The 25,707-nt window shown below is 42.4% G+C and overlaps 1 protein-coding gene across 2 annotated transcripts in view; it reads right to left on the bottom strand.

Annotated features, from left to right (window-relative positions):
- Positions 1-16,329: 16,329 nt before the first annotated feature.
- ANXA5 (annexin A5) overlaps positions 16,330-25,707 on the bottom strand; it is a 32,008-nt gene continuing 22,630 nt past the window's right edge. For both annotated transcript variants that reach the window (XM_064711627.1, XM_064711626.1), the window contains 8 exons: positions 25,017-25,107; positions 24,004-24,083; positions 23,525-23,581; positions 21,011-21,104; positions 20,542-20,637; positions 20,038-20,096; positions 17,924-18,046; positions 16,330-16,866 (listed from right to left, as the gene is read on the bottom strand). In XM_064711627.1, coding sequence (XP_064567697.1) covers positions 16,804-16,866; positions 17,924-18,046; positions 20,038-20,096; positions 20,542-20,637; positions 21,011-21,104; positions 23,525-23,581; positions 24,004-24,083; positions 25,017-25,107 — 663 coding nt within the window. In that variant the 3' untranslated portion in view covers positions 16,330-16,803. The remainder of the gene's footprint in view (positions 16,867-17,923; positions 18,047-20,037; positions 20,097-20,541; positions 20,638-21,010; positions 21,105-23,524; positions 23,582-24,003; positions 24,084-25,016; positions 25,108-25,707) is intronic.

Below are 25,707 nucleotides of genomic sequence, written 5' to 3'. Positions count from 1 at the left end.
CTAACACTGTGATATCATTACAGCCAGTGTCCCCAAGGAGAGGTTTGGAGCAAAAAGGCCTTTTTCGAGACGTCAGATATTTCCATTAGGGAAGCTCACCTTCCTGAAGCCCACCTCAGAGAGCACAGCATGCTGGCAGCATTTATCCCCTCATAAACCAGCAGCCTCCACCTATGAATGTCTGTTTTCCTTTGCTCTCCTTTAGAGACAAGTATACTCTGAATACCACTGGAGGTAACTGAGCCATGTAAGTCATTTACTGAATTACAGAAAGAGCTCAGGAATGCTCTGATGCAAACTCCAAGGAGCTGTTTTCAAGTGTAGAGCCACTTTCCTTCTCTTCTGCAGTGCTGACAAACCAGTTGCCTTGTAATGTTCAATCACAGCGTTCTAAAGGCTCAGAAAATACATCCCCTTTTTTATGTGGCTACTACATCATTTCTGGCAGTCTTATTTTGAGCCATGTGCAAAACAGAGACCTGCCAGAGATTCAAGAGTCTCTCCTTTCCACATTCGAAAGCAAGACTAGGATACAGAAATCATCTAAATTAGCAAGAGGCTGTTGACTCCACACTGGTCTCCCACCAGCAAGGATGACATTGGATGACAGTAAGTCTGGAACAGAACATGCTCCCCAAAAAAACTGCTTCACTTAAATAACCATTTTCCAGATCAGCTTTCTTTCAAGTCATGCACCAGACTTGAAATTCCAGGGAAAACAAATCCCTTGGCATTTAAGATTTTGCTGATTAAGAATCAAAGAAACATCCACTCAGAGTGCAGGGCTTCAATGTTATCTTTGCATCTCTGCGCAGAACTGAAACATTCTACACAAAGCCTGTGGCAAGGAGCACAAGGGAAAATCTGCACTTTCCACAACAGATGCAGGCAAACAGATAACTGGGCAGGCTGCTCATTGCTCTATCAAACACTGGGATTGTGTGACATGCTTCCAGACCAACACCATTAACTCCTGCAGACTCCCCAAGACATTTCTGTCCTCATCCCTTTAAGCCTGTTCTATGCCAAGCAGCAAATTCCAAAATGAATTCCCTATGGTGTCTTCCTGAAATGAAACACCAACACAGCTGCCTTTACATAGAGCCCAAAAGAAACTGATTTCTTTGTCTGGAATTTAATTCTGGGTTATCCATTACAGCCTGCCAGGAGTTGCCAGCAGCACGGCAACAAGAAGAGAATTGAGCATGGCATGACACAGAGCTGGGTGGGCACCTACAGAAAGCAAAACCAGTCAGTAACTCCTTGGCAGATATCCTAGGAAGTTGCTTGATAGAGTCACCTGACTGTTAAAAGGACAGCTCAAGAAATATACCAGATTTTTTTACAAAAATAAATCCTGATGGTTTGCAATTTATTGTTAGGGTACAGTGTAACTTAGAGCCATATGTTGGTTACTTCCCTTTACCCTCCAAACCAGCAGCCTGCATTACCATCAGTAAGAACTGGCATCATTTGGGATCAGTTTCATTACAGCCATCTGCAGAAATCTGTGACAGTTTATTTAACAAAATACAAGGGGGGGAAATAAAACCAAATACCATTATTTGCAGTTTGCTTTGGATACACACCAAGCAGAAAGTCATCTCTCTCTCTTCTTTAATAATGCTCATTGAAGCTTGGCTTATACCTGCTCCGTCAATATGAGGCAACAGAAACAACTTATTGACATTTTTGAATTTGACATCTTTGCTCACACAAAGAAAGATGCAGCCAGACCCTTTTGAAGATACCAGACACTGATGTGGAGGGAATAAAAGTCTTTTCCCCCTTCCTACAGTGAGACTTTTTCCAGAACAAACATGAAAATTCTGACCACCATATTTCTCCCCACCTTCTCTTACTCAGCTGTCACTACAGTATTACTCACTCCTTCATGTGGCATCCATGACAGGCAAGAAGCCCAGGGGTAAGCTATTCCATAAAAAGTATGGAGTACTTCGTCTTCCTCTAAGCAGTTGCAAACCCATATATAAAATCCTCACAGCAGCAGTGATTACATAAGAGAAATGGGATTGATTCCCTTTTCTGTAATGCTTTGTTTTCCCTGTTTCAAGATCCAGAATTTCCTTATCTGACTATTTTGAACTTTTGCCAGAATCCATTCCCTTTCAAAAAGCTTCGAATCAAAAAAGCCTTAAAGATAACACAAAGGTATCATTTCAAATGACTTGAAATGTAAATGATACAAAGGCTCTGTCTCATAACCCAACCCAAAGGGCCCAAGATGAGAGCAAGGGAGACAGAGTATGCAAAAATGAGCACAGGGTGATACCTCATGGGTCTCCATCCCATGCATTGCAGCTCCACTTTCTACTTGTGCTGCACGGATTTCTTTTTCCTTAATCAAACTAATGTGCCTACACATTTTCTAAGCAAAATACTTGGATTGCTTCTCTTCTCACAAGAAATAAGCTCATTTTTTCATTACACTTGCTCACAGCCAAATGAAATGTCTTTTCATTTGTAACAGTGTAATAAGGAAGCCAAAGTTAGAGTTTGCTCTCCTGCTCCTCAGCTGTCTGTGTGTGCCTGTAATGCAGTCATTGATTTGGGAGTAAAAGAGATTAATACTAATTGGCCCACACTGCTGTGAGGAAAACTGTGACTAGCAATAAGAAACCAAATATTTACAGCAGCAGCAGCAAAGCACTGGAACAGAGTGCTCAGCAATGCTGGAGGGTATTCCTGGACATGTTCAAAACTTGGCTGAAAAAGCCCTGAACAACCAGACCTCACTTTAAAGCTAATCTTGGGTTGGACTACACAACCTCCAAAGCTCCCGTTCAATGTAAATTTAATGCCAGATCGAAGACCAGGTATTCATTGTCAGCTTGTGTGCCTACAAATCTTTGGAGATCTATACCCCAAATCAATTTTTTATTGCCAGCCTTGTGGAAATGAGGCATAAGCCCTGCAATTCCATGCTGTTTGTTCGACCAGTGTTCCTTGCCAGCTTCTCCCAAACCTGCAACAACTCTGGAAACAACTGAGCCAACATGACATAGATTTGATAGAGGGCTCAGAGCTATTCATATTTCCAAGTGTTTCAAAATAAATATAAACATTGACACACACTGAGCAGTCACACAGCTGGAGGCAACCAGAGCACACCATTAGAGTAGATGGCTTTGTCATTAAATGGCTTACAACATTGCTCTTTCCTTGCCTAAGGCCTTCATCCTGAATGAAAATACAGCTACAAAGGGACTGGCAGAGCAGGTTGGCTGCATCTCTGAGGCAAGATATAAAATAGACAGGATAAGAGCATTCCTGAATGCATCAAAGGAGTCCAAGGAAAAATAGTGGGCAAGAGAAGACGCATTTAATCCATGTACATATATTCTGATTTATCTCTTCTCATTACAGCTCCCATACAACTTGCTGTGTCTTAGTAAGTGCCTAAAATTTTATAAAACAGAAAAAAAACCCCAACAAACACCACTTTATAAAGAGTCCTGCTCAGCAGAATAAGAAAAAACCACAGGCACTGCAATACACACAGGATCTGTCAGAAGGACAGGTCCCTCCTTGTCACCAGGAGGGTCACAGCAGCACTACCTACAGCAGGCAGGTGCACAGCTTCTGCTGATTTTCTGTGTGCCCCACACTGGAGACAGAACTGCTATTTTAAACAAGAATCCAAGAGGAAATCTTAGAGGTTCCTGCTCCTTCATTGACAAGGGGGCCACAAGCCAAATCACTGGAAAAGTAATTGAAAAGCAGATCAGAAGCACATTAGAAAAGCAAGAAGCACAGACTTGAGGCACTTAGTGTGCCTTTCCTTTACAAGCTTCAAAATCTGAAGTGTTTGTTGTGTCCAAAAGACAATATTTTACACAATAGAGGGGCAAAACACAAAAGCTCTGAGAGCTGTCAGGCCCAGTGTGCCTGCAGGAAGCATCTTGCACACCAGTCTCCTAAATCAAATGGTGAGATCCATTCCACCAGTGTTGAGAAGAGAGGTGCTTTTACACTTCATCAACACAAATCCATCCACACAAACAAGAATCTGAATGAAGGTTTTCCTTCTGCTGCACACAATTTTTAAGCACTTCAAGGTCATTTGAGTGTGATAGCTTCTTTCAAATGGGGATTTGTCCGGTTTTCAATCATGTAGTAACTGGAGTCCCCACTTGAAAGAGAGGGCTCCAATCCAGGTTTGGCACTTCAGTGGTAAGATGTGGCATAATAAACTTTAAATGCATTTTCTGATAGGTTTTCTGTTTGATTAATCAATTTTCAGCCTTTTGGACCCTTAAGTTGTAGTCTTGAGAACCATTTGGCACTCAATAACTCTGCTAAAAGTCAAAGTAATTTTGCATTTATGCTGTTATTACAAGCAAGTTGTTACTGTGTCAAAATCATTGCTTCAAACTCTTAGATCCTGAGCTCACTCTTCAGTAAGCGTTAACAGTTCATTCATTAATCTACATTAGCTTCCCACATAGCCAGGTAAAAAAAAATACCTATGAACTGTCTGTTCAGATACATGCAAGCCAACAAACTCATCTGCTCTGATCTATTGAGTGCCTAATTCACCAGTGAGATTCTGGCTGAGACCAATTTGAGCCAGCAACAAATACCTCTCCGCATTCTGGTTTTATTTCCATTTTTTTGTCTCATCTAAATTGTGGAAAGAGAAAAACAACACTTGCCAATATACACTCCTCCCCCTCCAAAAAAACTAGCACTTTTTTCAGATCTATAAATTAAAACAGATCCTAAAATAATCAACAACAACAAAAAAAGTAGTATTTTCTCAAGCTTCAGTAGATTTAAGAAATTAAACAGCCCAAGGGTATCATGTTCTGTCTTAACATTATGAAAAAATTTCAGTCCTTCATTTCCAAAGACTTTGTTAATATACACTGGTTCAAACCATCTAAGTTTAATCACAGAAAGTAATTTAATCTTACTTCTTTTACTAGCATATTAGCATTTCATTTTCAGAGTATTTGTTTCAGCTGGTTTTATATAACCATCTAGAAAAACCAGCATCTCCTAACATTTTTCTAACACTTCTCATTGAATACAACATCACATTTTCTATAGTCTGCACTCAAGTCTCCCCTCTCATTTTTCTCTGTACTTATTTATCGAGCCAGGCCTCACAGAGCAGGCTAAATATCTGTCACCCTTTAAATAATTTCTTTTTTCGGAGTTCCAGCAGGCTATAAGCTAAAGATATAAGTCCCTAGTGGTACCACCAGACTGCCTCGTGTATTTCACTGGAACTCAGAGATTGCTCAAGTGGAAAACACATTACATACATCAAAACAAAAAAAAGAAAAGAGACAATTCTGATTCATTATTCAACCACCATTTTTCAGACTTTGTGTAAATGCATGCATTTTTTTCTACCCTCTGCTCAGAAAACATTTTACCTCTCAAAATAAAGCAGCGGTTCAATGCTGGCATTGGAAAAAACATTTAAAAAGCAGAACGGGCATAAAATAATGTGGGATTGTCATGGCAAGTTCCTTTCTTCCTGCCTTGCTTTCTCAGCTCTCCTCTGGGAAGGCAGAGCTCTTCTCTCCCTGGCACTTCCCTTCCCCTCCTCACCAGCCTCCCAAGGGGGACACTTTTTTTGCTTTTGTGACTGTTAGCTCCGTGGAAAACTGAAGGCGTTCCAGGTTTCCTCCTCCTTCACCGCTCTCATCATTTCCCATCTCTTCCCTAATTCTCTTCCCTCTTTCCTTTCTGCAGGTCCTGAAAGCAGTTATTTATCTGAACAAGAACATTTTGTTACAGCCTAAAATCTCAAACTACAATTTGTGACTGCATATTAGGGGCCATAGGGAAGAGATTGAATTCAACCATCAGCCGGGAAAGGCTTTATTGATTATCTGCACTTACCTTTCACAGAAAGCCACCTCTGTATTTCATGTCATTCTTTAAGTGTGAATTCCCCATGACAGGGGTCTCTCAGGCTAAATTTCTGCCGTCAGTCACTGTGAGAAAGCCACTGTTCCAGACAGACAGCCACAGACTCTTAGAGATTTTGAAAGTCATCATCATATTTGAGATCATTTTGCCTGGCTGTAATGACTCAGTAATTCTAAAACACCTTGCAAAAAGCCTTTACTGAAGCGGCCTATTCAAACATTAAAACCAACATATTTACCTTACATGATCCCAAGGTCTCAGTGATCTCCATGTCATTAAAAGGCTGCATAACCTTGCTAGATGTGATCTACCACAACCTACACCTGTGTAATACAGTGTTTATATGAGGCACCTGGTACTCTGTTGAGGTCAGATTTCCAGCTATTTAAATCCCCTATATAAGATATTCTGGCAGTTTCTGAAGCCTGAGGATGTTGTCATCTTATTGCAAAGCTCTCATACTTTCTTGGCGATTTTCCATGGGCAGCTATTTTCAGCATTGGCTCTTTCTCCTTCACAACACAACTAACAAACTCTAACTCTCTTTTCACTTAACTAACCCACTCTTTCGTAGCACTCAGCTTCTCATTGGGCCCAGCTGTGGCTTATTAAGGGCAGGGCTGTTCTTAATCTTGGGTGATCAGTACAGCTGCAACTCCTCAGGGGTCAGATTATTTTCTTACATTCTATCCCTCCGTATTAGGACATTAAGGTGCATGATTTCTTGGTGGAGTACATCTGTCTTCATAGCTTCAGAGCTCACCCTCAATACCAAATGCAAGAGATTTTTAACCTCAGTGCAGTGAATCTGCAAAAGTGCAGGTCTCTGGCAGAGGTGGAAAATGAAAGCTCTTCTCTGCCTCTCTGCTGTTTTTCCACATTAAGGACAGAGTGACTTCTACAAGGAATTTCCTAAGGACATGTTATGCCAGTGCCCTGTTTTCACTACCCCTCTCTGCTGGGAAAAACATGACAAAATGTGAGCATCTACTGAATTCTCTCTTGGAGAATTTATGAGTTTATTCAACACTTAACTAAAACTTTTCCAAATCTACTCAGAGATCCATAAAATAGAATATCCATTTAGCTTTATCAAGTTCTATCAAGTATGTTAGATGGAGGGAACTAAATTACATCTCTTCATAAAGCCAGATGAACTAATAACAAAAGTGAGTCAACAGCTGAAATGTACCAGTTCAGTATATTTTCCAGCTCAGTAGATATTTTTCTCCTCATCTATGCATAATTCTGATGCCATTATAATGATGGATAAGGTAACAAAACTTTCAATCTCCTGTACATCCAATCAGGGCTCCTAAATGGCATGCCACCATCAGCACCCCAGAAGTCATCAACTGCCATTACTGCAGCTTTCTGAGCATTTTGTTGATTTAAAAACAGTGATCCCAGCAAAGAGGGAACCATCTCTGATTGCTGTGTTGAACCTGGACAAATACTTGTGCTTTTGCTTCCATTTCCACTACCCCAAAAGAAGGCAAAATTCAATCTTCATTTGTGAAAGGCTCTCATATGGGTTAAGCAGATGGATAAAGAACATCTTTGTTGCTTACTCCCTTCGGGCTTTGGTGGGAGATACAGAGATTTAGGTTCAGAAATTATCAGTCCATCATTCTTTGGCAGACACAGAAAAAACACAAGCACTGCAAGCCTACACTGAAGCTGCATAAACACAGTGTCTGATTTGGGGCATGTCCACAAGTGCAACCAATTTTATGGGAGCTCAGTCAGCTCTTCCAAGTGGAATTTGCAGCAAAATCTTCAGAGCCATCATGCTCTGAAGCGGGCAGGCCATCTCTAAAGCAGGTATGACTACAGCTATTAAGAATTCTGTTAACTAAGCACTGAGTTAGAAATAACATGGTAACAGGCTCTCAGTGCAAAAGGTTCTGTTTGCTAGGTACTAAACCAAACCAGTACACTTCTGAGTAACTGGTGGCTCAGGATGGATTCTGTTTCTCCTTGCTCTCTTCACGAGTTTCTATAATGTGCTTTGTTACTGTAGCACTTGCTAGAAAAACCATGAGGAAAAAAATAAGCTTACACAGTCTGGCATCAGAAAGCAATTTTTTCAGGCCAGCCATGGTGTTCTGCAAGGTTTTCACTATGTGAGCATCAAATGAGACTGAAAGGCAATCACAAGTTGTTCTGAAAGTGCCATAAAACCTTGATTTCTTCCTGTTATTCTATTCTCTAGAAACTTGCCCACATTGCAGCTTTCAGTGGTGTGACTTGACACTGCTTAACCCTAATCACAGCTCTCTCTCCCTGAAAGCCCTTTGCCACACTGCTTTCTCTAGGACTGACAGCACACTTATGGAATTAAAACCACCCCGCTCATCTGTCCCATTTCTCTGTGCAAGCCAGCAACAAATGAATGCACTGCTCCTTGGAGCAAAGAGGTGTCAGGGAAGGAATGATATCACCAGGTCAGTGTTTTCTAGGCTAACTTCAGAGTGACATAATATCCCAAAGACCCTAACTGTGGTGATCCAAGGCCAAAATCAAATCATACTTCCAGAATTCAGTGAGAATAATTCTTTGCTCTATATTGCTCTGTTCATTCCACTTCTCAGTAACAGCGGACTGAGCACTGACAGTATCAGAAATTACATTGTTTTTATAGACAAAACCCCGTAATCTTGCAAGAAATTTTAGGGGAAAGAAGAACGCAGCTAAGCACATTCACAAGTCTTTTTATGGACAATGGCCAATTTTGAACTTGCACAAAAGGTTTAGACTTCACCAGAGAAGCAACGAACAAAACTTCCGATCAGCAAAGCAGCAAGGTCACTTCTTTTCCAACTTGCCTCTAGGACCGCTGCTGTGAAAGCCTGTTACACCTGCACTCTGAGATTACAGCTCCCAGAGAAAAAATGTCCAGACCTGTCCAAATGGAAAAAATGTGACAATTACAGACTCTGTAGAAGTTGTCAATCCATCGAAAATGCACTCAGCCACAGAGTCCTCAGAGCCCCTCTGGCAGAGCTCTAACCAAAGGTCAAACTCTAATCCCATTTCTTTAATGCATGTTGCAGCCTGACTGCTATTTCCTACATGGGACCCTGTAAAAAGCACCTTAAAGCCCAAGGTGCATCCAAGTCTTGTGTTCTTCAATCCAGAAGGACAAGACAGTGTAAGAACAGGTTTTGTAGAAGCTTCTGCACTGTTGCAACCAACACATGCAAGATTCTCAGTAATTTGGGATAGCTGACACAAGCCCATGCACCCCCTCCCTGTGTCACCAACCCAAGACACTCAGGCTGGAAGCCCCTTCCTGCCTCTTGCTTGCCAGGGCCACAGGACTGCCAGGAAGTATCAGCCACTGTATTGGAATGGAATCTTTAAAAAGATGGGTTTCTCACCACCCACCGGGAACAGACATGACCTTCAGAACATCTACCAAGAGATATCAGGGGCAGTCCCAGTCTGCAGAGCCTTGTTGGTGAAACAGATGTGTTCAAGTGATCATATACAGCAAAGCCCACTGCTCCAGGGAGCAGTTTTGTACAGCACCACAAAAGGTTATAGAGCAGAACACTGCAGCAGGAGGGCAATCACTGTCAGAAGCAACAGGCGACTTGCAGTCCAGCAGAGAGAGATTGGGCTCTACAACATAATCATGCCTCTGTCCTTTCTAACCACTAACTATTGCAGACTGAAAACAGACTGTATGGTCAAAACTGGAGCTATAGAGGGAAAGAAATCAGACTTTGATGTGGTCAAGTATCAATTTGACTGTATTACACCAATCTGCTTCAATGACAGCTTCAAGTGTTGCTAATACCATGAAAGATACCCTAAAGCAAATCCAGCCAATGCTGAAATAAGACGTTTTTGTCTACACAAGTTCACATCTATGAGTTTCATGCTCTCATTTTAAAAATAACAAGTCCCTTGCTTCAGGATGCCTGGAAAGCTTTGTGCTATTGACTGTTTGACCTTTCCCTTGCTGTTACTGGGGAGGCTGAGCTGACCAGCTTGAGGAAGGGACTTCAAAACCCAACTGTTCAATTGTCAGGCCTTCAAAAGTAAATTTGTCCTGAGCAAGCAGTGTGTGCAGAAAGAAGGGAATGCAGCTGGAAAGGAATAGTGGCACCTTTTAGCACATGTGGACAACCATTAATGTGGCTGTTCCCACTGGCAGTAATTCAAAGAATTTAGTCTGTTCATTTATAACTGGAGTGGTTGCTACAGGCCAGGTTCAGTGTCCCGCACTGAGAGCTGTGGGAACCCTAAAATATAAAACAACAAAGAGACAGACCTGCTTCTGTTGGTGTCAGATCCTTGCTGTCCATCAGTATGGCATTGCTGCAGGCATATACAACACCTGGAAAGCAGTGAGGTGGGATACCTCTCCCCTCCACTGTTTCCAAGACTAGGAAATGGCCAAAGTCTGCTTAAAACTAAACTTGGGCACACAGCCCTACAAACCACTGCAAATATTTACCAGAAAGATCTTGTTCACCTCCACACACAACACATATCCTGTGCAAATGAATAAAATTAGAGGGAATTAGGGAGGGACAGATGCACATCCAAAGCTTTCTTTAATTTGCATTCAGTTTTGTTTTTCCAAAATGTTTAGGTGAGTCTTCAACCAAAGCAGGTTGAAAAACACTGCCTCATCTTCTCTCCCTAAGGCAGGACCAGCCATCTACAACACTCTTGACAGACTGATCTCCACTGAAAGGTTTCAGCTCATCTTGGCTGAGGTCAAACTCATCAAGGTCAGTCCCAAGAGGCCATTAATTAACAACCTCCCATTAAATTGGCATTTTCTTGTGTAGAGAAAATCTTCCTGTAAGAGTTTGCAGTTTTAACCTGTGACTCAGTAGGCAGCCATGGGGAAGACAAACGACCTGCTAGCTGGGGAGGCAAGGAGGGGAAATGAACTGGCAACCGGTAGGGGATGGGCACTTTCATCCAATAACTGGCTGCCAGCAGTGAGAATCACGAATCCATCACCAACAGGGCTCCCAGCTGCCTCCCAGGAAAAGCAGCAGGGAACAGTGGGAGCTACACTCTGCATCTGGTTTAAAACTTACCCATGGACCTCTGCATGAACTTGTCTTGTTAGCTTCTAAGAGTAATTTAGAGCCATGGTCTCCTCAGTGCCACAAATCAGCAAGTTCTGTAGCTTAATCACGACACAACGTTTTTTTCCTTTCATTTTGTTTCTAAACTGCCTACCTGGCCATTATTGCTGGGGTCCCCGTGGTTCTTCTAGTCTGAGGACAGTAAATAATGACTCCTCTCCTAGTCACTCATCAGTTTGCAGTCTTCTCTCATCCTTGCTTCCCATGAGTCATTTTCAGACTCCAGGCAATGTATGCAGTCTATAGGTCACCATACCATCAAGGCTCTACATGCACATGGACTGAAGCCAAGTGTGACAAGTGATTTTTGCTTCAATTCAGTGTTCACTCAAGCCATGCCTGCTTGGACCTCATCTGCAACACAAGAGCCTGGTAAGGCAGATGAAACAAACAAGGAGGCTCTAAACAAATACACATGGTGATCCATCAGTGTGGAGTGAAGGTGACACAGTAGGTGCTGAGCCAAGGCAAAACACAACCTAAACAGGTTAAATAATTAGGCAATCATTCTGACTGGGTTTTATTTCCTCTAGCCGGGGGATGCCTTTGACAGATCACAGAGTATTTTTACTCAATGTAAACGGCATTAAGAGGTGCTTGCTCTGCTATGCCCTGAAGGTTAACAGATGCTTTATACCCAGCTGCATGGGAGAATCACTGTGTATGCTCCTCATGAAGCAGCAAGTCAGATTACCTGCAGATGACAGCCTCTATAAAACGTTTTAACATCTAAGCATAAAGCAGGAAGGAAAAAAGGGGAGAGGGTAAAGGGGGAAAAAAACCCCAAAAATAAAAGTAAAAAAACCCAACCTCATTCTTTCCTCCACAGGTCGTGTCAGCCATGCCTGTACCATTGCTAAGGCAAATTTTTGGTTGTGTCCATTAGTGAACATCCTCACAGACCGTTTCAAGTGAGGTCCACATGTGAGACTGCCCAGGCTGAAAGCAGAGCTGCTCAGACAGTGAATATTATCAAGTGCAAGAAGTGACAAAGCTTCTCAATTTCCTCCAGTTATCCTTATCACCACAAGAGTCTTTTCTGAAAGTAAACATAAAATGGCAGAAGGATGAGCAGAGATAAATAGGTGTAGTTAATGAAGCTATAGAGGCATCCACAGAGTAACTTCCCTGATTTAATATTTCTGCATACAAAGACAAAGCAATCAGTGTGAAAGAACAGAACGTGTGATGAATACTTGGCAACTGATACAGAGCAAGACTTCTAATGACATCTTCACTGGATTTCAGAGATACTACCATGCCTCATTATGTGCAACCTGTAGCCTTCTCTTATTGAAGGAGGCTTTGAGAACAGCAAAGGTAAGAGGAAAGCACATTTACTGCAAAGCATGTGGAAATAATCACCTACACCATTTGGCTTTTCTCTCTATTTCCTTCCTTCTGGTTCCCTCAATATCATGACACATTTCATAGGTGTGTGTAAGAATGACCAAGACTTTTGTAATACCATTCTGCTACCTATTGAAATAAAGGCTAGAATTAGCCAAAAAGTTAAAGCTACCAGATTATTCTGTGGCTAAAAATCTATTCCCATGTGTTCTAGATCCAGGAAGATTTATGAGCCCATTTCCCACAGATACCAGTGTACAATTACTTTGGCCAATTTTCTTGTGGTAGCAGACCAGATTTGCGTCTTAAAACATTCTCCCCTTCTCTGCCTTAAAGAGTTTGTCATGACATCCTACAAATGCCACATCTGTTACGACAACTGTTTGAAAGTAAAAACAAACCAAAAACCCAAAACATCATCTTTCCTATCCTTTCCACCCCACACGTTTTTCCTGCTAAATTACACTGTTACTTTCTAAAATATCAGATCTGGCACAGCCTTCCAATTTCTTTAGAGAGTGCAGGGCACTTATGCTGGTGCTTGAATGATACAAAATAACACCCTGGGCTTACTAAGACCCAGCACTAATTCAGGCAGTGCAGGTTAGAAATCTTTGTGAACCAAATAATACTGCACAAGAAAATCTGTTCCACTAAATTCCCAATTGTAAATGTGTGAGTTGAGCAAAAACATTTTCTCATTTCCCATAATTGGGGAGTTAGATTGGATATTGTCTATTCGTGATTCTCACTGCAGCAGCTAAATGCTTAACATTAATAATGTCATGTGTATAAACACAGCTTCTATTTCCAATTAAGTATTTGTTCAGTGCCCTCTCTCATTTCATAGAGGACACAAGATTACATTAAAAGATGCTGAAAACATTACCAAAAATTCGATTTTCTGACTCATGCTTTAGGTAAAGGAAAACAGATAAAGCAACCTGAAAAAGGTACAACAGAAAAACAACAAATAAAAAAAATCAGTAAGCGATTGAAGAGAGAATGAGAGAGCCTGAGCACCACCCCAGCCTGAATGAGATTAGCTGGAACAACAGCACCATCCCCTGCCCACACGGCAAATGGCACAGGCCTGGGGAAAATGACACTCCTGTCCCGTTTGGGAAATGGGAATTCAACTCACTGCACTGACACCCAGAGCAACTGGAGCTGTGACCAGAGGCACTAAGAGCTGAAACAAGGCTTTGCACTTAGCTCTGTTTGCTGATTATAGCAACACCTCTTGAAGGCACAGCTAGAAAAAGCCTTGTGTGGTTCATGTGCAGCCACTCCATGAAGCTTCAGTGTTTCTGCAGATGCTTTGTTGGGACAGGAAGAAAATAACCACATGCCAAAAGCTTTGCTGGGAGAAAGAGGTGAAGATTTTCATTTCCATGTCAGAAGTGCCATGTCAGGACCAATTACAGACAGTGGGCAGGTGAGTTTCCCACCAAGTGCTGTTTAGCCACGTTCCATGTACCCATTCCAGATAAGCCATCAAGTGCCATTTCCAGAGGACACCAGAAATACCCCAACACCACCAAAGCTGTGATCACCACTCCTCACTGTAATGACTCACCAGTTCTGACTTCCAGATGAATTCTACACTAAATCAAAAAGAAAAGTTATTGCTCAGGCTTTTCATGCATAACATTGCCTTGTTCATGAATTACTGCTTTTAGCACATATTTGAGAAACTGGATGCCCACAGCAATTCCAGCTGTCAGGGAGCTGAAGTGAGATCAAGAAACAATATGAATAGCACTTATCAATCTAAACCAAGCAAAATCATAACTTGATTATGCATGAATAAGAAAACTGAGGGAAAAGAAATCAAGTAAAGAAGCTCATAAGCTCCTATCCCCCCCTCACTGCGTTCAATAATGCAAAGACAAACATACTGTGATGAAAGCAAATAAAGAATATCATACTTCTGGCAGTAAAATAGGAGCCTCTTAACACTACCCTGTGGGAGGAAGAGAAAGAAAGCAGGAAGGGACAGCAGCTCTCCAGGGAAAACCAACAATATTGTACTTACCGAAGTTTGACTTTGCAAAGAGATGGATAGGATTTCTCAACACTTCTGAATTGTGGCAAAACGAACACAACACAAATTTTCATTACTCAAAATCAGAGGATGGAGAGAAAAAGCCAAACACACCAATGATTAACTATTGCCACAGAGGGAGTAATTAATTCATTGGCAGCTGTAATTGAAAGCTCTCTTAGGAATGCACTGCACTGAAGATTCCAAAGCTGGTATTCCTAGAGGGACTTTACACAGTAAATACTACAAATATTATGATTCAATTAACTTCTTTACATGTTAATTAGACTTCTTAGAGTAAGAAGTGTTCTCAGATTCTGTTTTCTCTGTTTAATTTCATCAAAAGGGAAATTCAAATGCTTTTGTCCATTTGCATCTTAAAACTTTGTGCAGATGACTGATACCACACTGACCCCTAACAACTCCAGGTCAGAGTCACTACTTAAAAATTCTGCAAGTAATTAAGACCACTCAACTTAAACAATAAGCATCAGGTTTTTGACAAGGGTCAGACTCCGCTGGAATAGCTTCACATGTGAACCAAAAATCTACTGAAGAACTAAAAACAGATCATTAAGATCAGATGATGCTTTCCTAAGAATTCTAAAGAAACTGAAGGAAGTTGAAAAATTACATAAAGTCTAATCTCTAAATGAGTAGAAAGCAGCGCCTTAAAGATTTTTGTACATGATTTTGCCTTAGCAAATTTTAAGTCATTAAAAAAAAATGGAACCCATAACTACCAAAAACCCCCAAAACCTCCTGCTATCCATCCCAAGGTATTTCCAGGCCAGTGGTCATGCCAAACTGGCAGTGTGTGCAGCTGGCTACGTCATTCCAGGATGAGGAGCTGTAAATTAACAATCCTTGCTAACACATCTGTAAAGGTTCCACAAAAAGCAAAACTGACAAACACTGACAATTCATTTCAGCAAAAGGAAGTAAACAACATCTGAACATATATACCTGAAGATAATTTTTTCTTCTGCGTATTCTACACTGAAAACAAAGCTCTTAGTAGCAAGAGATCATGACAGTACTAATTCAGAATTACAATGCAGAAAATTTAAACTTCGCATTTATTCAACATGAAAGTTCTAAAGCTCTCAATAACCTATAAAGACTCAGTTTCAGAAGAAGTATTAAAGAGTGCAGTTTCTGCAGCTGGTGTGACTGATTGATAAGCCAAGTTTAGAGCCATGGTGTTCAGACCTTACCAAGGCACAAAAGAGAAGCCTCTTCATTCTCCTTCATACATGTCAATTTGATTTTCAGATCCAGTCATAAATGCTGAACCAAAGCAGGGAATTCAAGGCAGCCCAAACAGGCTGGTGCTTCGCTCAGCCTGCACTCTGCTCCCTGATAACCTGAGGGCAGGGATGCTGCAGCCATCCCCCTTTCTCACAGGACCCCTGCCATCTCTGCCCAGTGCAGAGCCTTGTTTTCCCAAACCAATAAATCACAAGTACAAACTCCTCTGCCAAAGCAATAATTGACAAAGAGCTTTCTTATCTGAAAAACAGATGCCATCTCTTCCTCACCTGCTTTCATTCCAGACCTCCTTGACTGGTCCTAGAGTGCAGCACATCTACTCTACATTGGCCCTGCACAGCAACTCTCCTTCCTTCCCGGCCCCAGCTTTAGAGGAGAAGAAAAACACAAAGCAGCACAAAATCAGAATGCCATGCCCAAGCAAGCACCAATATTTTGGTTTTCCAACTCTACTGAACAATGGCATCACCACAGCACCCATATCCTAGGCTAGACATGAGGATGGAGAGCTGCAAAGCACCATAGGTACCACAAAACCTCAATAATGGGAGGAAATATATACCAACAGCCTGAGGCAGTGAAATCATACCAAAGGGAAAATGTATCAAAAACATTAGATTAAAAACCACATACAACTGTGATAAGAGGGGAAAAATTTATTGGTCCTTTAGATTTCCAATGATTGCTTGTAATATGTTCAGCAAATTCATTCCAATATTACATACAAAGGATTTCCTTGCTTGCCATGTTAGAATTAGCTTAACATTCAGTGGAAATGTAAGGAATAAAAGGCAAAAAGGATACTCTTGAATTTATTGTGAAATACATTACTATTTTTTCCTATTTCAGCAAAACACCTGTAAAGGACTGGGTTCCGTGCTCAGCACCCACCTTCCACAAAAGTGACTCGCAGATCACAGAAGGCACTTGAAATTCCTGGAAGTTGGGACGTGGGGAAGAAGAGGGATAGCAATGCGCTCCTTTTTACTAAGTGCAATCCTAGTATAAATTCAAGCAGCCACAAAGCTTTTAGATACAAAACCTCAGGCAGACATGCTAATGAAGGGCTGCAAAGCTGGAGGACAAGGAGAGCTGCGCGTCCCCCGCCCGTCAGTCGTCGTCTCCGCCGCAGAGGAGCAGCAGCGCTTTCCTGTAGTCCCCGGACGTGTCTTTCTGTCAAGGCAGCACAGCAGCACCGTGAGTCACCAGGGCAGCTGCCAAGGAGGGCCCCAGCCTGTGACACACTCATCCCACCCACAGGAAATCCACATGGATGACTCTCTGCTCAGGAACGACGCAAGGAAATTCTCTGCCTCTGACAGGAGAGCTGTATTTACACAGACAGGCTGCCAGAAACAAAGAATCTCCAAAAGCTTTACTAGAAAACAGAGCAGCCTGTTGTACATTTGACACATTTGTCTACAGGGGAAAGTCCAAAGGAGGAGCCCAAAGCAGCACCAAAAGTAACTCATGGGCAAAGTGCACCTGCCACTGCCTAGAAAGGCACCAGCTCTGCTCCCTGTAATCAATGGGAAGCTCTGATATGAAATCTGTATGGGCCTGGCAGGCATTGCCAAAAAACACTCCACCCAGGCTAGTTAGGGGAGCATAATGTCAGGAATGACAACAGAAAAATCATAAAAAAACAGGACTTTCAGTATAAAACCAGAGGAGAAAAATAAAAGTCTTTTGGCTTAACTTTGCAGCAACAGCTGGCTCCAGATTTCTTGCTGGCTCCTTCCCTTCCTGTTCCTTCCCATCCACTCAAAGGAAATTCTGACTCAGAGTAGTTCCACAGTGAAATCCTTTTCACTTGGAAATGTTGCCAAGGGACCCACATCACAAACCCAAGATCTAAACTTCAACCTCATGGTAATTCAGACTCCCAAGCCCAAAGTTATCTCTGGAGCCAGCACCCTCTCTGAAGCACTGCACAATAAGGAACCCAGACAAGAACAAGGAAATGATGCAGGAGCTAAATATGGTGTATGAGTAAGTGCAACTTCAGAAAACCACATCATCTGCCCTAGTGAACACTGGAAGGAAACATTTTCCATAGGAAGTGTCCCCCTCTTCAACAATGCCATGTCAAAACTGCAGAGGAAACTCCATCTCAGAGTCCAGGTCACCCAGCTCTACCCACACCCATCCTCTGCCAAGAAAAACAACAGTGAAAACAATGACATCTCAATCACCCCTGCATTCCCTGAGAACAAAACACTACATTTACCTGAATCATTTGATACAAGGACTTGGCAAAATTCTTTCTGAATTCTTGTCTAATATCCAGCAGATCAACTTCACTTCTTGAAACCATGACTCTGATCAGGGTGTCATCATCAGTGCCAGCCCCCTAAAGGGAAAAGACCAAATAATTTTCAAATATGAGTCTGCTCTGGACAGATGCTGCAACAAAACACAAAATACAAACAAGTATTGTACAACATGAAAGCAACAAGTGGCATCTCAAACCACTCCTGCATTATGGTTCAGCTCCAAAACAGAATATTTGGGACAGCATCATGAGACATTCACACTGAAATGCAGGGAACAGAGAAGCTCTGAGCCCTGGACCTCTATCAAGTGCCAGATTCTCAGGCCTCTTATTTCATGTTTCATCTCAGGCTTCAGCTGTGAATGCCCACATAAATGTAAAAGACCCCAGTTCCAAGCTCAGGCAGTAGCACAGCTGCTCACCACAATGAGAACCACGTGTAAACCCCCCTGCAGTGCTCCCTGAGGCTGCAGAACTGCACTCACTTCTGGAACTGGGCACCTCAGTCCCAGCAGTGACCAGGAAAAAGCAACATCCTACAGCAGGACACAGGCAGAGCAACTCCTCCCACCAACTCTCCTGCTGCTCATTATGGGAGCACAGCTTCACAAACATGCCCCACTCTGTTTGTCATGCTCAGTGCTTGAAACATTTCACCTTCCTGTGTGGACCAAGGCCCTGACCCCTCTGCTCAGACAAGGCAGACTCCACGCAAGCTCAAGCTGTACAAACTTGGATGTCCTGACCTGCGGATGCACCTCGGGGAAGGACTTGGCAGAGCCCCCACGGTCATCTTCAGCCTAACGTCCAGGGCCACTCATCCTTCTGGGTGCAATATTCCTGGATTACACCTAAAAATGCCCTGAAGCTGCTCAGAAGTTGTGCCATGAGTCCGGTGGTTTCTGAGGAATAAAAGCCAAGCTCTACCCTACCTAATCATGAAAGCCAGTTCTGCCCAGTGCAGAACCCTGTTATGCCAAACCAATAAATTAGAAGTAAAAACTCCCCTGTCAAAGTAATAATTGACAAAAAGGTTTCTTATCTGAAGTGTTGAACGATTTCTTATTTATATTCAAAGAAACCTCAGGGGATCTCACCAGCACACACTGGTCTGGCTCCTCACAACAGAAGTGTATAAGAATCTAAAGGCTACAGGAAAATTGCAGTCTTTAAAAAATAAAAATAAATAAGAACAAAGTAATCCTCCTCAGACAGCTCATCCTACTGATACAATACTTTCTATTTTTCACCTGAACCTAATTCTACATTGGTATTCACAGAAGCAGTAAAGGACTTTTAAAAATTAAGCTATCATTTTGTGTCTCATCACTAACTCTCAAGCTGCCACCTCATCTTCTGACAAATGCACTTTCAGGGCTCTCCGGCAAGGGAGGAACTCCTCAAGGAAGCTGATAACTTGCCTGAAAACAATAGAGTACCTGCCTCTGGTTTAATTAATATTACCCACTGGGAGTTAAAAATTACAGCTTTCCTTGCTTATCTCTTCCCATCCAAGAGAAGGTGAAGCCAACAGAAACATGGATGCACTAATGTAATTCCCACACGTAATATTTTGCAGCTGTTTAAGCCTTTGCTTTTCTCTGCTGAGTTTCTTTTACTTCTCCAAACAGGATGGATAGTAACCAAAATGTGTTCCAAAGCTACCCAATGCCCTCAGTCTGTAAACACTCACATCCAAATCCAAGAGTACTAATTTGCACAATCTACAATTCTTTCCTTCCTCAGTACATCCACCACGCAAAGACACTGGCATTTAATCAGCTGGGAAGTGCCCAGTGGATATTGCCAGACGTTCTCCAGTGTAGCAACGCAAACCAAAGAACAGCTGATCAGACTAAAAGGTCTGTGGTCTGACAAATCCATAATGAACTCCAAGGAAACCATGAATTATTTGTATCCTCTCCCAGCCCTGCACTCCCTGAACCTTTTGCAGAGAGTTAGTGATACTGTCAGCATTTACAGTGGCCACAGAAATTAACAACAAGCTAAAGGGAGAGGAATTGTAGCTGGAGAAGATGCAAAGTGACCTAGGGAAAACATTCACATACCTTCATGGAATAATACAGGGTCTCAGCAAAATAGGCAGGCACACTTCGGATGCATTTCACTGGAAAAGACAAATGATTTAATTATTTACTGCTGTCAAACACAGGGCAATCTCCTATTGCCAAGACAAGGTGTTTGTCACTGGGTCATTCTCTGCAGAGGCGCCACATGGTCTCTTCCTCTGTAACAACTCTTTGGGTTCTGAGATGTAGAACAAATTTATTTCTGATAGCAGAGAGACTTTATTAGTCAAACTCTCCAACACTGTCCTAGATAAGCTGCCAGGAAGGCAGGTGAAGGCAGAGCTCTGTCTCAGCTCTGGCAGAGGTGCACATGACCACACAAAGCAGTTCACCACCTCTTCTCCAGACACAAAAATAGATGCCAGGTGATTCTGTTCCTAAAGGAACCCTGTTTTCCCAGCAGCCTCTGTGACACCTGCCATTTCAGGAGGCCTGGGAGGAAGCAAAGGCAGCCTAGGGCTAGACACGCCAGGACTGCATTACCCACGGCCAGGAGCAGCTTCTCCAGATCACCAGAGGTCTCACGGTCAATGGTCTCCTCAATCTGGAAGCCAGAAATGGTCATGTACTTGTCAAACACTGCAAAACAAAGGGTGCTCAGTCAGGGAAGAGCCAACATTGCTGCCAGTGCCCCTCAGCTCAGGACAATGCCCCCTGTGTGTGAATCTACAGCTCAGGTGCTATTGGCCCCTCACTGTCTTGTTCTGAGCACCAATTTCCCATCAGATGCCCCCTGGACAGCCCCTCCCTGCACCTGGAAGGAACAGCTCCATGGATTATTCCCCATGACCTAAGCAGATTGGTAAAGGGGACTTCTGGAAGGGCAAGGAGCAGGGAAAAAGCTATTGTCCCTCTATTATCAGCTCAAAGTAGGCACCTCCACATGGGCTGAGGTTTTCCTGGCCGGATTTCAGGCAGAGGTTCTCAGCCCCTCATTAACCACACTACCTACCCCTCCTCAAGTGGGAAACACTGCGGGTTCCCAAGATAGTGATGAACTTTTCTTCATCTGTTCCCCACTTCAGCTCCCCAGCTCTGAACAAAACCTGTTACAAATCCAAAATATCAAAACATCAGCATTTGTTTTGTGTCCACACCTCCTGTTGAAAAGCTCTATTTGTCTCACGCTAAGGAGAATTAAATTTACTAACAAGCCATAGCTGGAAGGAAAAAATGAAATGAAATTGCCAGGTACTGAGTTCATCTTAGAAATAAATGAAAAATATCTGAAATTGACTGTGAAGGCATTTCCATGAGTAATGCAGCTTCAGGCCCTGAAACTGACTGTGCATAGTCCTCTTCATAAGGACTCAAGTTTGCTGAAGCTGTGATAATACAGATAAAATCTCTTCCCAGTACTGCCTTTTCTGCCCTTTTTACCCTTCCCTTGTTCAAATGGCATAAAATTGGTTACATGATTGGCTTCAACAGCAAAACCACACCAACTGGACCCAGGAGGAAGTTTTCCAAGAAGGAGGGGAAGATGGATCTAGAAGCTCTCACAAAAAGGATTTTCGGGCTGATATATTCTTAGCTGTTTGAAACCAGATTTTAATCATGGTTTTAGCACATCTGTGGCTTTTCAGGCAAGTGTGTATTTGCTGCAAAGACCTGGGTGCATTTTCAGCACCAGGAAAATAAAGCACTTCAAGAAGTTGGAATGAGCAAGAGCCAGGAGAGAACAAGAAAGAAAAAGCAATTTGGAAAAATCAAACAAGTTCTTTTTCCTGACAGCTGGAAAACTTTGCCCTTTTCCAAACTGTGCTAAGCTTCTCTGTAAGGAGAAAGGTTGTACATACTATAGTATATATGATCTTTTTAATATTCATGGTACAGAGTGAAAAAAAGGTGGAGAGAAAAAAGCTCTCAAGGCATTCATTGCCAGGATATTTATTACAAATAACAAATGCTAAGCCCTGCAAATGAATCCAGCACTCTCCATCCAGTAGAAAATGGAAGTCCCAGTACAGCATTTAGAAAAATAGCAGCAAAAGACAGATTTAGAGATACTACAATATGCAAATAGAACTTTATGTCAGCTTTAAGTTGGTACCTGCCTTGCCACTGGGCAATACACAAAACGTACCTCAACTGTATAACCTGAAAGAAGTGATATTCACAAAAGCTTTTTCAACAAAACAGACTTTCTCCTTCAGGCATTCTCAGAAAAGTCCCACAATTGCTTTGTATTAATATTTAGTAATCATAAACAAAAAATTTAAACATCACTACTGAGCAAAAAGTTTGCCTTCTAATGTATCAAGTCCTTTCCAGAATATATGACTCAAAAAAACCATTGGGAAGCCAAAAATACTCCTACATCTGCACAGTCATGTACCCCAGTTCTGACCATCTGTACCTGGCAATAGCAATTAGGAAGTGACTGAATGTGTTCCCACTGTGTTGGTGGTGAATGGCAAAGTCCATTGACTCGAGGTCCCAGCCCAAGTTAAATGCATGCAGCAAACCACAGAGACTGTTTGGAAAACCAGGACCTTCTCAAGAGCTGGGTTTTAGTGCCTCCTAAATTTAGCTGCTCATTTAAACCCAATTAAAGAGGCCAAAAGGAATCTACCTGCCTACCAGGGCCAGTGCTTCATATGTTTCCTCAATTACATAGGCCCAGCTAAAAGCAAGACTGAAAATTTCATGGAACAGCCTAGTGCACGATTCAAACATTTGCCCCTCTAATTTTCCAGCTGTAATTGTCACAGGAAATTAACTTTGACAGCAAAACAACAATGCTTTCTGCATTTAAGTGACAAAGGATAGGCCTGTATCAGTAAAATATATTTTGCCAATCTGTCTCTCCATCTTGCTGTGCTTTCAGGAGAATGTTTTATTGATCTAATATTCGGTGTTCCCTCTTGTCACCTTGAAACAATCCAATTTCTTTCATCTCAACAGACAATTTATGAGAGGAAAATGTCTCATGCAGAGTTGTCTGAAATAACTGAGAAGAACCATGTATTAAATGAGTTGTAATCAAATCACTGAAATATCGACCATCACTCCAACAAAGCGAATGGCACCAGCTAGAGTCAGGCAAGGACAGGGTTAACTGCTGGCATTCCTCTCCATCCAGAGCTCAGGGGCAGGGAGCAGTCATGGACAGGTATTCAATTCAGAGAGAAGCCCAAGTCAGGTATGAAGGAATGAACTGTTAACTGAGTTTTCCAGCAGTGGGTCCCTCAGAATCACCAAGCCTCAGCCTCTTCCAATGATCTACTCACTGTTTTATTCAGGCTCTTCCTTAAGAAATGGGCAAAACTGAAGTGTGAAAGTGCAACAAATTTTGATCCCAGTATTTCAGGTTTTGACACTTTTGTCCAGAACACACAAGAGCACATGAAAATGTATAAGAAAAACAGAGAACCTTAACTGTCACTTTCACATTTGGATTCCAGCTGTTTGCCATCTTTGTGAGACAACTCAAAATACCCCAAACCCTAAGTGAGTCACCCACCTGAGCATCCTGCTCAACAAGAGCCTCATCGACTCCAACATCAGGATCTCTGTTTCCCTAAACAGAAATTCAGAAGTTGTTAAACTGAAGAATTAGCAGATAAGTCAAAAAGCATTGATCTGTTACATTGATCCTGTAAGTTACTGTAACAAGTCACCCCTAAGGCATCTTGTCCAAAACCAACTTGTTTTCCCTTTTACTTTCATGTGTCTGGATGAAGTAAGGGTCCCCTTCTCCTTTTGCCCTCCAAACCCCACGTACCAGCACCTGCTACACCCATGGGCATCACAGAAGTGTTTTGCTTCAGTGATATGGAAATGACTCAGAAGAGAGCCCAAGGCTGACCCTGCATGCCAGAGCAAGTGCCTCAGCTCCAGAGCCAGCCCTGCCTAGCACAGGCCCATCCAGAACCCAGCTTAGTCAGCAGGAAGGGCTGAGTGCACCCAGCAGTGAAAGCCAGCCCACAACAGCACACCAACCTGCAGCAGCACCACCAGCAGCCTCTGGAAATGGCCTGAGGTTTCCCCTGTGATCTTGTCCTCCAGGTCAGCTTCATACTCTGCAAAAGAGCAACATCCCCTCACCACCGTGCAGGGGCCCTCACTAGTTAGAGGGAGAGCAAGGAAAGGCAAAAAGTTCCCTTGACAGACAATTTGTAGAATCATCTATCAGAAACATCTTTAACACTCAGGACATTCTGCTTTCACCTACATAACACTACTCCAAAATGGAAAATAGAGCACCTCACAGCTCATGTCAGGAACAGATGACTCACAATATTTTGGAGTTCAAGGTGACATGCATGGATACAGCTCCTTAAGGAGCTAAAGAGGATACAGACATGGAGTCATGCTAAAATTTGGCAGTTTTACTGTACAAAAATCATGAGCCCAGACAAGTTTGCTACTAATAAATTTTTCCCCTAGAGACTCTGTGTTTGGGCTCAAAATTTGTTAAAACGTGACAATTTCTTGTGTGGCAGGAATCTGCACAGAACTAAAAGGAATCTGTTGAATTAAACATTGCCCTGAAAAACAAGCCCACAACCACAGGGTAAAAGCATCTACTCCTGTGGACAGCCAAAAGCTGCACCTGCTTTAGCATAAGTGCACTTGAACACAACACAGAGCAAAAGGCAAAAAAACCCCCACATTTGTGGTTTTTTATGTGACTGTTCTCTTGTTTCCAATTACTGAAAATTGCCTTTCAGTGCAAGGGATGAAAATAATGGGTGGAGGAAATAAATGCTTTTGAAAGGATTCTAACTATAAAGCACAAAGCATCACAACCTGCAGTCACAACCCTGAAACAAACTATTTCAATTTACAATTCAAATTCTAGTTCCTTTCAATATGAAGCTTTGCAACACAGCAGAAAGAATTCCCTTGTATTGGACACATCCATCAGCTCAGAGATAGACCTTACTTCAAAGATGACATAAAATCATAATAAAGAAACTGAACTGAGACCCTTATTTCATATAGAAAATTACCTTGCTGATAAACCTGTTTAATATTCTGCACTTCTGCAGGTGTTCTGGAGGCAAGAATTTCAGTCAACACTTTCTCATTGGTTCCTGCTCCCTGCAGGGGTGCAAGTATGAATCAGTTGATGGAATAACAAAAGCAAAACAAGAAATCCCTTTGACAATCAAAACCAAGCATAAACTTATATATTTGGATCAAATAAACAAAAATATTTTCTTTTTTCTGAGACACTGTGGGGATTTCCAAGATAATTTCTCCCAGTTTGTCTTGATTGTTTTCAAAACCAAGCCAACAATTTATAAAAGCCCAGCGCTGCAGGATTCAGAGGGGCCCTTCCACACCCAAGCACAGCCAGGTGTGCCTCATGTCACAGCTGAGACAGCCACAATAGAGTGTCACCCCACCATTTCAGAACCTACAACACACAGAGTAATGCCACAGCACTCCAGAAGGCTGCAGGCATCTGCCCTTCCTGTCCCTCAGCCCAGCCTTTCATCCCCTCCTGCTGATGCCCTGCACCTGTGTGCCCTCTGCTCCCTTTGGTGGTTGGGCAATGCCCTGGGCTCTCGTTACCTTCAGTGCTGCTCACCTGCTGCCCACAGCTGTGCCCATTGGGGATGAGGCTCAGCTGCAGCCCCAATCATCAACTGTGTGCCTACACCTTGCTATTACAATCAAGGACATCAGGAGAAGTGA

This window comes from Zonotrichia leucophrys, chromosome 4, assembly GCF_028769735.1.
Source record: "Zonotrichia leucophrys gambelii isolate GWCS_2022_RI chromosome 4, RI_Zleu_2.0, whole genome shotgun sequence".
Taxonomy (NCBI): Eukaryota; Metazoa; Chordata; class Aves; order Passeriformes; family Passerellidae; genus Zonotrichia; species Zonotrichia leucophrys.
The sequence above is the reverse complement of the archived record's forward strand: the minus strand, read 5'-3'. Positions and strand labels throughout refer to the sequence as shown.